This window comes from Gracilinanus agilis, chromosome 5, assembly GCF_016433145.1.
Source record: "Gracilinanus agilis isolate LMUSP501 chromosome 5, AgileGrace, whole genome shotgun sequence".
Classification (NCBI taxonomy): Eukaryota; Metazoa; Chordata; class Mammalia; order Didelphimorphia; family Didelphidae; genus Gracilinanus; species Gracilinanus agilis.
Window position 1 is genome coordinate 34,971,931 of NC_058134.1, and position 15,554 is coordinate 34,987,484.

At 36.1% G+C, this 15,554-nt stretch overlaps 1 protein-coding gene across 1 annotated transcript in view; it reads right to left on the reverse strand.

The window, feature by feature from the left end:
- KCNH8 (potassium voltage-gated channel subfamily H member 8) overlaps window positions 1-15,554 on the reverse strand; it is a 400,722-nt gene that overhangs the window by 53,900 nt on the left and 331,268 nt on the right. The window contains exon 11 of the mRNA XM_044678889.1: window positions 13,466-13,680. Coding sequence (XP_044534824.1) covers window positions 13,466-13,680 — 215 coding nt within the window. The remainder of the gene's footprint in view (window positions 1-13,465; window positions 13,681-15,554) is intronic.

Below are 15,554 nucleotides of genomic sequence, written 5' to 3' on the forward strand. Positions count from 1 at the left end.
ATCATGGGAAAGTCAGTTTTCTCATCTTTAAAATGGGAATAATATTTTCATTACTTCTCTCACAAGGTTGCCATAAGAACCTGCTTTTAAACCTTAAAGAGCCCAAGATTTCCATGGTGCTTTCTCTGGTAAGCAATCGCTTTCTTTATTGTATAAGGACTTATTATTAGCCAGGTATTCTTCAGCTGGGGTTGTTTGTTTATTCCCACACCTACCCTTATATTTGAAGATCTGAAACTTTCCCTTTTATGAGTAACATCTGCTATGCCCTCCAGGATGCAAGCAACCAGGGAAGGATGAAAGGGCAGCCCTTTTTTTTTTGGATTTTGCTTATTTAATAGCAGGTCACCTTTCTTTCTACTAATGTAGTAGCCCCCTCCTTCCAAAACCCCACCCCCTTAGGGGAAAAAAACTCTGCCTGCTGTCTGTTTAGCCTGAAAACACACACTGAAAGACCCAGATGTCTATGAACTGCTGTTGCTGCTTCATTTACAAGTCCTGCAGTCTGCCAGGTGATTGACATATGGCTGCCTGGGAGAGTATCCAGTGGAGTCCAAACACGACCCTCTGCTAGCCAGCTTAACACAGTTGGGTACTCTCTACTGGCTTCAAAACGTTTCATGCTAATGTAAACAGCCTAGGTACCACCTTCTGAGAATTCTCTTTTGGAAGCAAACTAAATGTAGTCCATTTTAGGCATTCAGCAGAAGGACTAGACTTGTTTTCTCATTAGCAGAAATTGTGGGCTATACAAGGGCGGAGTGTTCTATGCCTTGTTATGGACAATCCCCTATTAAGTGCCTAACACTAGAATTCTAGGTGTTTGAAGTCATTTTCATCCCCTGATGCCTTCTTCCTCTCCATTCACACCTTCAGAGTTCTTTCAAATCAGCCTTATTGCCTATTCCCTATGTGGCAGCCACACAAAATAAATTGTGTTTCCCTTTGCTGTTGAGCAGAGAATGAGTAGAACACCTTGCTTGTCTCCTTCTCTATTTCAAGCTTGGTCAAATTTCTCACCTATTATTAAAGGCCAGAGACAGGAAGGAGGAATGGAAATTACTGGAGGGATGCTTGGTCAGCCATCAAGATGGCGATGAGAAATGAGCAGGGAACATGCAATGACCAAGAAGAACCTGAGCAGATAGATGGTGTGTATGGGGGGTGGGTTATTAGAAGGATGCCATTTGCTATAAAAAGAGTAATAATCTTATTTCAGCAACCTCCAAGATAATTTAATTTTGGAAAACATAATGATACTTTGAGTGGAATCAACTTTATTCCAAAAGAAGGCATTGTAATAGGCAAAAACATTCAAAAGAACTTTCAGGGAAGAGTGTTAATAGCAAATTCTGGTCATACCAAAGGATGATTGCAGAAAGTTTCTTTTGCAAAGAGAAACTCTGTTCCCCAGGCTCTAAAAATCCCTTTGGAACTCCCCAGAGAAGCATCATCAGGGGAAGATTTTCTGCTGCTTAAAAAAAATGTTAGGTTGCAAACAGTTAAAAATCTCTGAAACTCTATAGGATATGAAAAGCACTTCATGACAATTTCTTCCAGCGAACACTTTTTTTTTGGTGCCAGAGGAAGAGTATTTAAAAATGCGTGACTGACAAACAAAAATATCTGCCAGTTCTGGATGCAAGTGAAAGCTGATGGCAAGAAGTGATATCTGAATCCTGAAATACACAATGATCTCTGCTAGGTGCTGAGATAATCATGTGTGCTAATATGCACTCCTCCACGCAGGCTCCTGTTGGAAATAGGAATATGGGAGATGTCAAGGAAACTTTCTAAATGCCTCAATAATCAGATAGAATTTCAAGAAATCACTTTGTAAGAGAAGAGGTCAATGTTATTTTAGCTTGAATAGAGGATACTGGGAGCTAATTTCAAACCAAGTCATCCATTAAGATTTCCCCCTTTGAGAAGGTGTCTTGAAGGTGTTATCAAAAAAAAAGTTGTCTGTTTAAAGGTTTCTATAGCAGCATTACATGCAATAGAAAAAAAAACAGGGGTAAAAACTAAATTCCAAAGAGGAGAGGGATTGTTAAACCAATTGTGATACCGTAACATAATGAAATACTCTAATTCCATTAAAGATGACAAGCATGAGGAATAAAAGGAAAATCTGAAAAGACCTTTATGAGGAAAAAAGCAAATCAGGAAAAAATTGGAACAAACGTGGGTTATGAATGCATACTGAAACAAAAAGCAGAAGTGAATGTGGCTGAGCAAGCCAAGATGACCGATAGGGAAACAGAGGGAGTGATTAAAAAGCTGTTTTGATTATTTATTGTTGTTCAGTCATTCCAGGTGGGTCTGGTTCTCTGTGACCACATTTGGGGTTTTCCTGGTAAAGGCACTGGAGTAGTTTCATTCTCCAGTTCATTTTACAAATGAGGAAACTAAGGCAAATAGTGTTAAGCGTCCAGGGTCAAAGAGCTAGTTAGTGTCTGAGGCCAGATTTGAACTCAGGTTTTCCTGATTCTAGGCTCAGCATTCTATTCGTTAAGCTGCCTAGCTACAGGATTTATATCCTGAAATGAATTAAAAAGTAAATATTTACTAATCGAGCAATCAGAATGCATTTATTAAGCAATTATTGTGTTTTAGGAGATATGTACGCAGTGGAGATACCAAGATAAAAATGAAACAGCTTTTCCCCTCAAGGAGTTTACAGTCTATCAGGAAGAAATAACATGTACACAGGCATTTGATTATAAAATGCAAAGTTATCTCTACATTAAGCAGTTTGGTGGTATTTGATGTTGTTTCTAATAAAACAATAAATAAAAACACATCTTATGCCAATTTTTACCCAATCGTAAGCAAGTGACTTTGAATGTAAGAAACAATCTCATACCATAGAAGTCTTTCGGTTGTAATCAAATGCATGTCTTTTTTCTCAATCCATACCTTCTGTCTTAGAATCAATACTAAGTATCATTTCCAAGGCAGAAGAGTGGTAAAGGCTAGGCAATTGGTACTAAGTGACTTGCCCAGGGTGATACAGTTAGGAAATGTCTGAGGTCAGATTTAAACCCAGGACCTCCTATCTCTAGGCTTGGGGCTATATCCACTCTCCACCTAACTCCTCTCAGATTCATATATTCTAAGAAAAAAAATATCAAATGGGTCACTTAATCTAAACCTTTCCTTTTTCCAGATGAAGAAACTGAGGTCAAGAAAACTTATGTGATTTGCCATGGTTACACAGCTAATAAAGTCTGAGGTTATATGTGAACCCAGGTCTCCCTGACTCACACTTCAGCACTCACTCCACTACTCCAGCTACCTCAAGACAGTTATCCTTAACATCGTATTCATAGACCTTTTATCCATAGGGTTTATATTGAATATAACAAGAAAGGCTGGAGCCAGAAATTCTTAGCCTAGAAGTATTGATTTAGGGTTTCTGTCAAGATAGCAAGATCACCCAGCAGATAGAGCAATGGGTTTGGAGGAGGCACGACTGGGTTCATATTCTGATTCTTAGTAGCTTTGTGAACTTGGAAGAGCTCTTGGGGCCTCAGTTTCCTCATCTGTAAAAAGTTTTGGACTGTATGAACTCTTAGGTCCCTTTCAGTCTTAAATCTATGATACTCTGTACATACATACTTCACATATTGTGATGAGACACTCAAGAAATCTTATAGTTATTATGCAATGTTTCTAAAACAGAAATGAATTGCTTTGGATTTTTATATGAAAGATCATCCTTTTTCCCCAATATAAGACCTTGCAAGCTCAGGGGTGGTGGCTAGGGAGGGGAGGAGAGGGAAAAGAACCTGGAAAATTAAAAAGAATTCTGGTACATTTATTCTTTAGTTTTTGTGGTACTCCACAAGCCTGGTTCACCTCCTACCTCTCTGAATGCTCAAAAAAGAAGGAACTGAATTGCCTGGTAATTCCTTGTACCTGTGGTCAGACTCTTTGTCCTGCATTTTCTATCATTGCTACGTGGTGATGTACTTAGAGAGACTTATATGGGCTGTGTAATGCCCGATGGAAGTGGGTTTTGTGTGGAAAGCAGAGGGCAATAAAAAGCGAGATTAATTAAATTCAAAAAGAAAAAAAAGACATACTCAGCCATAAATTTAGATTTTTTTTCAGAGTGGCTTAATGACTGTCAAGAGGCAATGATTTGGCTAAGTGGACAGAGCTCTGGGGCTGGAATCAGGAAGAAGACCTTGGTTCAAATCCAGCCTCAAACACCTACCACATGTGTGATCCTGGGCAAGTCATTTAACTTTTATTTGCCTTAATCCAGGAAAGAAGGAATTTGCAAACCCCTCCAGTATCTTTGCAAAGGAAATCCCCTGGACAATATGGTCCATGGGGTCATGAAGAGTTGGACACAACTTAATGATTCAACAACAAGAACAGAAACAGCAACAAACAATTAATGACTGGCAGCAAATATCCTAGCAAAAAGTTCTAAAATACTATTGGTGATATGATACAGTGGAAAAAACCCCACCAACTCTGGGGTTAGGGACCTGGGATGCAGTTATGTTTCTGATGCTTTATATTTGTGTGAATCACTTAACTTTCACTGGAAGCTCATTATCTTATTTACAAAATGAGAAGCCTGGACTAAATGACCATCAGGTCCCATCCAAATCTACAAGCCAAAAATGTTTTCTGAACAAGGTGAAATTCAGGCATTTACTTTGAAAGAGAATCTATCTATCCTTGGATGCATGTTTGATGCAACTAGGTAGATATTTACTCTGATAGATCACATCATAGTCTACTCTTGTCTTTTAATTTTGTGATATTATAGTCTATGTTGTTTTAGGACTCTTTCCTAGAGGATATACCTAATGAGCTAGAGGCTTTTCTCAGTGTATTTTTTTCCCCCAAAAATCATCCTCAACAACTTCCGAGAAGCTCATCATTAAGTTGAAGGTAGGGTGAAGAGTTTTTCAGCTACTCCATTTCAAAAGATAAGGGGTCTTGATCTCTGCATCAGTGAAAGGAGTACTCACATAGACAAAATCTCAGATCCTTATAGTATTGAAATATTAAAAAGGCTGAGGCTACACTGGGCAGCTAGAAGCTATGGTGGATAGAGTACCAGTCAGAATCAAGAAGATCTAAATTAAAATACAGCCTCAGACATTCACTGTGTGATCCTGTGTGATTGCCTCAAATCCTCATCTGTAAAATGTGGGCACAGTGGAGAAGGAAATGGCAAGCTACTTCAGTATCTTTGCCAAGAAAATTTTATGGATAAAAGTCCATGGGGTCACAAAGAGTTGTACATAACTAAACAATAGCAAAAAATGCTACACCAAGTAAATATGCCATTAACAGAGAGCTTTTTTATGTCTTGAAAAGACCATAATGAGATGATATATTATAAAAGCATCTTGCACCTTCAAAGCTAGAAAAATTTACTATTTAAAAAATAAAATTCTGTTCTTAGGAAATTTATGAAAATGTTTGGAATGGTACACTGAGCTTGTCATCATTCCTCTCTAGGCATAGGAAAAGTCCTTATTTTTGAGATGTAACTCAATCCAAAAACAATTTTATGGCATATGAGGTCAAAACCCCAAGGAAAATTAGTCTCATGATACAAAATGTCAGAGAATTATGTCAATATTTCTTTTTAAGTAAGAAATTTTAAATGCAGATCATTGGAAAGAACTGCCTGTACGAAACAGTCTAGTCATCTTTTCACCTGGCAACTTCTATCACTATGAGGAACTGCTTCATTCTTTGCCCCTGTATTTATATCACTTGGCATACAGTAGGTGTTTAATAAATACTTGATTGAATCTTAAAAATCTACTTATTTCTTTATTGCATACTCTATACTTTTTGAAGATCACTCTTACTTTTTTTAAAGAAACAAAATTCAAAATTTAATAATGGTATCCAATTGGGGGACATGACTTCTTAAAAAGTAATAATAATCCATTTTACTAAATACCAGGTATCCCCAAAGTCTTAGTGTTGATTTAAGCAATTAAATCTTCAATTCAATTAAAGCAATTAGGAATTAAAGATTAAAATGGAACTAAAGTTCTTTGGATTTACCTTGTAACTACTAAAAGTCTGACTATGTATAGAACACCATGCTTAGGAATAAGAAAGACAAAATTAAATAAAACAGTGACCCTGTTCTCATGAGGTTTACATTCCAGAAGGCAATAAATCATAAGTATAAATAATTATGGTACACAAGATTATATAATAATGGCATTAGAGAGCCACAAATAAAATGTCATATGAGGTTTGGGAATAGAGGAAGGCCATTTTAAGTGGAGATGAAAAGTATAAAGAAATTTTTCTGGAAATAGGTACTGTTGAGTTAGTTTAGAATGGATAGTGGTGAATCTAATGTGGGGAGATATAGGTGAGAATGCCTCACAGGCATAAGGAAAATCAGTAGCAAAGGTAAAAGAGTGGGAAAATAAAGGGGGAACAATATACAGGAGGCCAGAGTAGTGTGGTATGATGGAAAGAAAACTAGATTTAAAACCAGAGGCTGTGGGTAAAAATATCTTGCTTTGCCACTCAACACTTGTTTGTATTTATTCTAATCACTTTAATTTCTCTGGACCTAAATTCTTTGAATGTAAAATGAATGTGTTTAACTTATTGATATTTAATGTCTCTTTAATCCCTAAAACTATGATCCTATGAATTATAGAGAAAGATGGGCAGTGAATAGAGTTGTGGTCCTAGATTCAGAAAGACTCATCTTTCTGAGTTCAATAGATACTCACTCTGTGATCCTGGGCAAGTCATTTAGCCCTCTTTGTCTCATTTCCTTTTCAGTAAAATGAACTGGAGAAGGAAATTGCAAACTCTTCCAGTATCTTTGCCAATAAAAACTCAAATTAGAGCATTAAAAGTTGGACATGACTGAAAAATGACAGAAAAACAACAGGGTATGGCATAAGGGTGGATGGCTTTGAAAGCCAGGCTAAGAAGTTTCTACTCTTCTAAGGAAGATCAAAAAGATTCTGCTGGTATTGAGAAAGGGCAAAATGATGCATGATATGCCATTTTATCTCTATATAAAAAAGTGAGAAGCCACAGCATGTCTATACCATTGCTTTAGGTCATAGAAGATAAGCTATCCAGGGACATTCTGGAACTTCTTCATTTGAATAACATCCAAACATGGTGGTAGATAAGTCACACAGTGGCTAGATACCAGGATTTTGAGTCAGGAAAAACTAAATTCAATGCTGGCCTCAGACAATATGTGATTCTGGATGAGTCACTTAACTCTGCCTTCCTCAGTTTTCTCATTTATAAAATGGGTGTAATAATAGCATCTATTTCCTAGATTGTGGTGAGAATGAAATGAAATAATATTTGTAAAGCACTTTGCAAACATTAAAATGTTATAAAATGCTTTTATTAATGAGAGGGAATCAACAACTAATTATGATATCCTTCCATTTTCCCAACATACAGTGTTTGCCAGTCAGTGAAGATACATTAAGCATTTGCCAGGTGCCAACTATTGTGTTAAGCATTGGGGATAAAAAGACACAAAAATTCACAATCCCCTTCCTCAAGGAGTTTGCGTTTGAATGGTGGAGACAACATGTAAACAACTATATCTGTACAAAATATACAGTGTAAATGGGTGGTGGTAATCATGTAGGGAAGGCATTAGGAGTGGGAGTGGATTAGGAGGAATGGGAAAGACCTCATGAAAAAGATGGGTTCTGAGGTCATTATCAAAGGAGGCTAGAGAACCCAAGAGGTGGAGATGAAAAGAGAGACCATTCCAGGTGTGGGGGATAACCAGAGCATCCTTTACAAGTGAGGATAATATCACTGGGTCATAGTGTACATGGAGGAGAGTGATATCTCTCAGCTCCATTGAATCATGAGAGGGACACACTCATATATTTTCAAGCTGAAACACACATGGAGACACATACAACATATACTCACATAGCAAGAATGTATATATATGTATATACACAAACACACATATATGGAGAGAGACATATTAGCATGTTATTTCTTTTATTAGAATATGAACTCCCCAGGGGAATATTTTCTGCTTTTGTATCTCCAGAGCTTAGCAAAGTATTTGGCACCTACTAAATATTTAATAAATGCTTATTGACCTTCTGCAAGAGGAGAAAGGAAGAGTGAACACGAGTATCCTTCGATATTTTGCTGGGTTGCCTTTATTCCTTTTTTCCAGTATGTCCCCTGGATGCTAAACGTTCTGGCTGGTGAAAAATGAGAAGCATACTGGCAAAATAAAAAGTGTTAGAAGTGTACCTACAAATACAAAACTAAATATGCCAGAAATGGAGGCTAGCAACATAAGTACAGTAACACTCCGCCTACATGGAACTCGGCTCTCTGGAAATCTCACTTAGCTTACAGAGGATAACATATGTAAAGAACTTGGGAAATCCTAAAGTGCTAAATAAATGTCATCCATTATTATTGTTATGATGATGATGAAGAATAGGAAAGACCTCCTTTGTGTAGTCCAAATGAATTGATGGATAAACACACTTACAGAAGCACTTGCTATATGCACAGAACTGTCCTAAGTGCTGAAGAAACAGACATTTAAGCAAACCACTGCTTTCAAGCAGCTTACATTCTAATAGGAAGAGACAGCACACACAGATGCATGGTGACCAGGGAGGGATAGTTTGATTTGGAAAGTTACAGGGTTGTTGAGTGGGACTACAGGAGAGAAGATTCCAGGAACAGTGATAGTGTTGATTTGATTATGGCTCTAGACATAGAAAAGAGGGGAGCAGGAGAATGGTACAGTGCTTGGTGGAAAGGAAGCTGGTGAGAAAATGGCCAGGAAACTGATCCTCACAACATCCCTAGAAGGAAGATGCTACTATTGTCCAAATTCCTCAGATAAGGAAAGCTGAGGCTCAGGGAAACTGCAACCTAGTCAAGGTCATGTATGTGGCAAGTGTCAGTGACAAAATTTGAGCATAGAACCTCTAACGCCAGTACTCTTTATACTGCACCCCATGGCCTACTTGATTCACTGAGGTGAAAATATAGTAGTATTTTTAGTTTGTTATATTACAAATAGATTTTTGGGTGCTGTGCAGTCATTTTAATAATTTATCATCATAAATCTAAAATCTCATTTTCAGGTAAATTCAATTTTGTTACTTACCAACAGAAAAAACAAATGAGTTGGCACTAAAATCAATTTGATCAAGTTTAATGGAAGAAGTTGGTGAAGAAAATTTGTTCTAATCTGCCCAGACAGAAATACATAAGTTAATCTATTCCGTGATTGAGGCCACCCAGAAGGACTAAATGAGGGTAAATATTAGAAACCTACACAGTGCAGAAAATGCATAATTAGCATGGGTCAAAGCAGTGGCAGCTGACTTTCTCACCGACCTACACAAATATTTTGTACGGTATAATTAATTTTCCTATGAGAATTAGATTAGCTGCAGTGTTGATACTGCCAGGGTAGAGATGTATAATTTATCACTGCTCTAGAAGATATAATTCTCTTATCACATATATATGTCACTTCCAAGTTGACTTGTCCTTGAGCAAAGTCTTTATTGGGTGGGTTGACATTCTTAAAAGTTTCTCCAGAAGTTTTGCTGTCTTTCTTGCTTCTCCAAAACAAATTAAAAAATGGTAATAGGGGTACAATAAGATACCTGGTAAACCAATGAAAATTTTATTTCCAAGAAATCTCACTATTTTATGGATATATCCTGTGGATTACATTCGGTCCTCAGTATAGACCATACTATACAATTTTTTATAAAATGGAAAATATTTTGTACAACATTTGGATTGCATTAGTAGAATGAATAGCGGATTGGATTCAGAAACATGGATTCAAACCATAACTTGCTACTTCCTAACCAATAGATGCTAGATGGGCCATTTTTCTCTGGGACTCATTTTACTCATCTACAAATCAAGGGGGCTGGACTAGATAACCTTTCTGGTGCTTCTCAGATTCAAATGTTGTGACACTTTGGTCTATATTGTGGGCAAAAATGGGATACTAAACTCTGTTCTCCATTTTTGGTCTCTAGACTCATGCTTTTGGCCATCAGGTTGTCTTCTCTGACACCATCACCACTTTAGCTCAGGCTCTTATCATCTCACCCATGGATTACTGCAATATCTTGCTGGTGAGGCTATCTTCTTTAAGTCTCTCCCCACTTTAATACATTCTCCATTCTGCTGCTTTTATATTTACCTAAAATGCAAATCTGATCATGTCACCTTCCTACTAAGAAAACTTCAGGAGCTACCAATTGGCTACAAATGCAAATACAAAATGCTCTACTGGATATTCAATGCTCCTTCCAAGTCTTCCTATGACTTCCTCCTCAACATGGACTCTTCGCTCTAGTGACACTGATATTCTAGCTTATCCAAAAATAAGACATTTGATTGCTTGACTGTGGACATTCTCTTTGGCTGTCACCTGGGATACCATCCCTCCTTCACTCTGACTAGACTTCACTGGCTTCCTTTAAATTCCAGCTTATACAGGAAGCCTTCTCCAATCCCTGTTAATTTCATTGCTTCCCCTCTGTTCATTATATTCTCTTTATTCTGTATGTAGCTTGTTTTGTAATTATTTATTTTCATATTGTCTCCTCCATTATATTGAAGGCAGGGACTGATTTTTGCCTCTTTTTTTATATCCCTAGCTCTTAACAAAATGCCTGACACATAATAGGGGCTTAATAAATATTTACAGGGTTGAACGATCAGAATTCTTTTTCTGTTTGAGTGGCCTCAGGTGATATGAGTACCATAGGTGCAATGGGTGGATAAGTCGCAGTTATCAAAAAAGAAACAAACAAATGTGCTATCTGGGAGTTAGTGGATTCTCTCTCATAGAAGATTTCCTAGGAAAAGCTGTATAGTTGCTTGTTAGGTATGTGTGGTGGAGGTTTTTTTTTCAGATATGGATTTAACTGGATAAGTCTATGTCCCAGGCTTGACTCCTCTACTATAGAAAAAGTCTAATTTTAACTTGTGTCAAATCTAAAATTATATGTATGTATCTCCTACCTTTTGCTCCTAAATTCCATGCTATATGGCCAGGTAGAAAAAGTCAAATTCCTTGCCCATATACCATTACTTCAAACTTTAACCCAGCTATATGTTTGTTATGGGTTTTCCCTTTTCTTGGCTAAAGAGAAATAACTTTTAGATATCATAGGTAGATTTGGACTTGGAGTCAGAAAGACTGGAGTTTGAATCCTGTCAGAGATACTTAGTAGCTATGTCATTCAGGACCAAGTCACTTAACTTTTAATCTCAGTGTTCTCATCTGTAAAATGAGAATATTAATATCATATAACTCACAGTTATCATTGTAAAGAACATTTGAGTGTTTTATCTACTTTAAAGCAAAATAAATACTATAACTAATAATAGTAATTATTAATATTGTCCCCATTTTTAGTAACTAGTACTCATTAATATGGCTCTGATCGTCTTATTTGCTCTGGTTTGTCTTCTCCTTCATATGTTTACTCTCTTACTAATGTTTTCTCTAAAAGTTACCTCTCAGAACTGAATCACAGCATTAGATGCAGGCTGTTCAAATTATTAATGGATTATTATATCCCACTATTTGAATACTATGCTATTTTCATGGAAGCTATAGTACATTAGCTTTTTTTTTTACTTTCATAGCATCTAATTGATTTGATTGAGGTTGTAGCATATTAAAATCCCCATTTTTTGCAAATGAATTTGTTGTCTCACTATGTATGTATCTGACAAAAATGTACAACTTTGTATTTTTCCCTATTAAATTTTATCTTGAACTTATTGAACTTAAAAGTTTAGCTCGCTGAGAGCTTTTTTGGGTGGGTCTTTATAATTCAAAAATTAGCCTCCCTTTCTAACATATTATCTGATGATTTGATGACCCATTGAAATTCTTTAGAAACAATCATCAATATATTTTGATAGAAGTCACCCACAAAAGGATTCTGTGACTGTGAAAACCAATTTCTACATAATCTACTTAAAATATGTAGAGCAAAAAAGTCATTAACCCAATACATGAAGAGAATTCTGGGAGTGGTACAGTACATAATATGATATTCTAAGCTATAAATCATAGAATGAGAAGGACCTACTATTGGCTTAACATATAAGGCATATAATAACTGGTAGTACATCTAAGTAGTTCCATTATCTGCCAGAAAACTGATATGTGGTATAAAGCAGAAGGCCAACAAAGTAAAAGTCCACTGGGAAAACATCATGAATATTCTGATGATGCTATTTTTAGTGAGACCCTAATAACTAACAAAATAGAGTCCTAAAAACAAAACAAAATAGAGGTTATGGGCTTCAGAAAGACAAATAGACAGCTAAGGTCAGTGAAACACAGTTGGTTTTACTCATATCTGGGATACATCAGTCTTCCTGCACTAGACAGCATATCCACCTTGTGGTTTCTAAACCACATTATATTGCTCTGGTATGCTTTTCAACAACCATTTTTATTAAATCATCTGTCTCTCTGACACATCAAATGAAATCATATTTGTGATCAGCTTAAGAAGCAAAGGAACACACATTTTGACAGCTCAGATGCTTAAATAAATTGAAACACACTAGCCATATAATTTTCTAAGTGTTTGTGATGTCTTCAATTCCAACATCACACTTTTCCCTTTCTATTTTGCCTGGGACAAATTTTCTGCATCATCAGGAACTAGAAGACCATAGTAACATAACATTCTCTGTACCTGGAGGTAGATGGTGCAGTAGATAGAGTGCAGTCTTGGAATTAGGAAGACCTGAGTTCAAATCCTATTTCAGTAACTTACTAGCTATATGGCCCAAGGCAAGTTACTTCACTTCATTCTCATTTTCCTCAACTTTAAAATGGTAACAAAAACAGTATCTACCTCATAGGATGATTGTGAAGATATAATGAAATAATATTTGTAAAAGTGCATTGCAAACATTAACATACATAAATGCTAGCTATTATTATCATTAGTTAAATCTCTATCATATCATATTTATTCTTATTAGTTAGGGGCCATCATTTATATATTTTTTCAGAAACCTTCATTTTAAGCTGGTATGATGATGAACAAGTTGGAGATGAACAACTTACTTTGCTATGAGTATTTTTAATTTTTCAGAAATCACACATTCCTGTCTCACCGGTTAAATGTCTTGGGGAGGGGAAGGATGCAAGTTTATATAAAAACAGAGAAGAAATAGAGGGAGTTGAGAGATATCAACTGTAAAGAACAGTTTTCTAGAAGGCAAATTAGAAACTATAGTCACTGTGTCTGGTAAATTATTTAAGCCTGTAAATAGTGACTAAATTCTCTCTTCCAAAGTAATTAGTGGATATTTGATGAGGGGTCCCCACATCTGCCTTTATGGTGATAAATGAAACCAGAAACTCTTATCAGGTCCCTGACATTAATAAGAATTGTAGAATTATTAAAATACTTACATCACTCTCATGACCTTCACGAAGGTTGTATGTGAGATCATGCTGAATGTCTTCCACAAATTTGTGAGCATATTCTGGGTAAAGGTCTAACACTTCAAAGAGTCCTTTGAGGATAATGCATTGGAGATCACAGTAGGTGAGTGCCTTCACATCTGCATTTGTTTTAATAACTTGGTCCTTAATTGAGAGGTTTGCTCCAATTAAATCGCCTTTCCCTAAAACACATGAAAGGAAAAGAAGGTGGAGGGAGAAGAAACACTCTTAGACCAAACTCAGACTTTGAAACACCAACCTTCAATCCCTGGAATCAATTTGAACATTAAAAAGGAACGTTTTCTCTCCTTAGTACATAAGAACACATCATAGAGGAACAGAAAGGTTAGGGATCTATCCATGGTCCTGACTGGATTTATTAAGAAGCTGTAAGACTCACAAGGTCATTGTGAACAAAGAGCTTGCAGGAGAAACATTGTAAGCTCCAAATTGTTATGATATATAAATGCAAATTAAAGTTCTCAAGCTTCATTTTGCAAACCTTCAACATGGCAAAAATAATAAAAGATGGAAATGGTCAATGTTGGAGGAGTTAAAGGAAATCAAGCACACTAATACAACATTGTTAGAGCTCCAAATTGTTTCAATGATTATAGAAAATAATTTGGAAATATGACAGAAACTAAGCTATCCCTATGCTTTTATGAAGAAATGCCTCTATGGGGTGAGAGACCAAAGGATGTAAAAGACAAAAAGAAAATTTATATACCATAACATTCAGAGAAGCACTTTTGTGGTAGCAAAAATTGGAAACAAGTTGGACACTACCTAATAAGAGGATGAATGAATAAACTGTGGCCCAAGGTATATAATGTCATGAGAAAATATACTATAAGAAATGAGGAATATAAGGAATTCAGAGCACCAGGAAAAGATTTGTAGGAGGATTCAGTGAAGCAAACAAAACTAGGAAAACAATATAAATGAAAACTCTGAAAGGCAGGACTTTGCTTCTAAGTTAAGATTGAGTTTTATTAGTCTTTTCAAGCCTGTTGAACTGGTTTGGTAATTTACACAATGATCTACAAGTGTCCTGAAATCACTCATGCATCTTACAACATGTCTATCTCACTTATCTGGACTTCTTTAAAATCAACGTGATAATGCTAGTAAAATTCATTGTGTTCTCAGAGAAGTCCATTATTGTAAGGTGGCAGTATATTATTATAATTACTAACACTCACCCAGGATCCTGTCTCCAATGAGTAATGAGCTTTCCTTCCAATAATTCATATAGTACATTCTTTCACTCTCCTTCATTAATTACTTCCTATCTTGTGGTCCTGAATTCCCTGGGCTCATTCATCCTCTTCTTTACCTTAATCATTTTCTCCCTTACTTTGCTCATTTATGTCAGTATCTCCTCCTTTTCAATCCTGCTCCAATATTCGTAATGAATTAATTTCTAGTGGAAATGATGTGTCAGTGGATCCCTTTATTGATAACCCTTGTGATATCCCCTCTGCCAGTCATCATGTTCTATTTTTCACTATTGGAATGGAAGCTTTTGGAGGACATGCACTGTTTTGCTTTTGAATTTGTACCCTTAGATATTGGCACATAGATAATGTTTAATAAATGCTTATTAATTTATTAATATCAGTGATTCATATGTGTTCAGACTTGCATGCTGATAATTAGAAAAAAATTCAATTTGCTAAATTATAATCATCATGAGGGTATTCATCATCTGTTTTAATCTTTGTATATCCACAATTCCTAGTACAGTACTTGGAATATACTGGGTGCTTAAGAGCTATTGAATCAGTTACTTAATTATTCAGCTTCACAATTATTTGCCAATAACCATTAATTTTGACAGAGCCCAGAGACATATTAGAGTGGGGGAAAGAATTGGTAACAAAATTGGTAACAAAAAAGATTAGTAATCTTCTAGGTCTAAATCTCAGCTCTGTTTCTTATTACCCAAATAATTTTGGGAAAGTCATACTCCCTTCTTGGGATTCAGTATCTTCAATTCTGAAATAGCAATGTTTTTACTCTGGAAAGGGTTCTAACCATAAATAATTCTCAT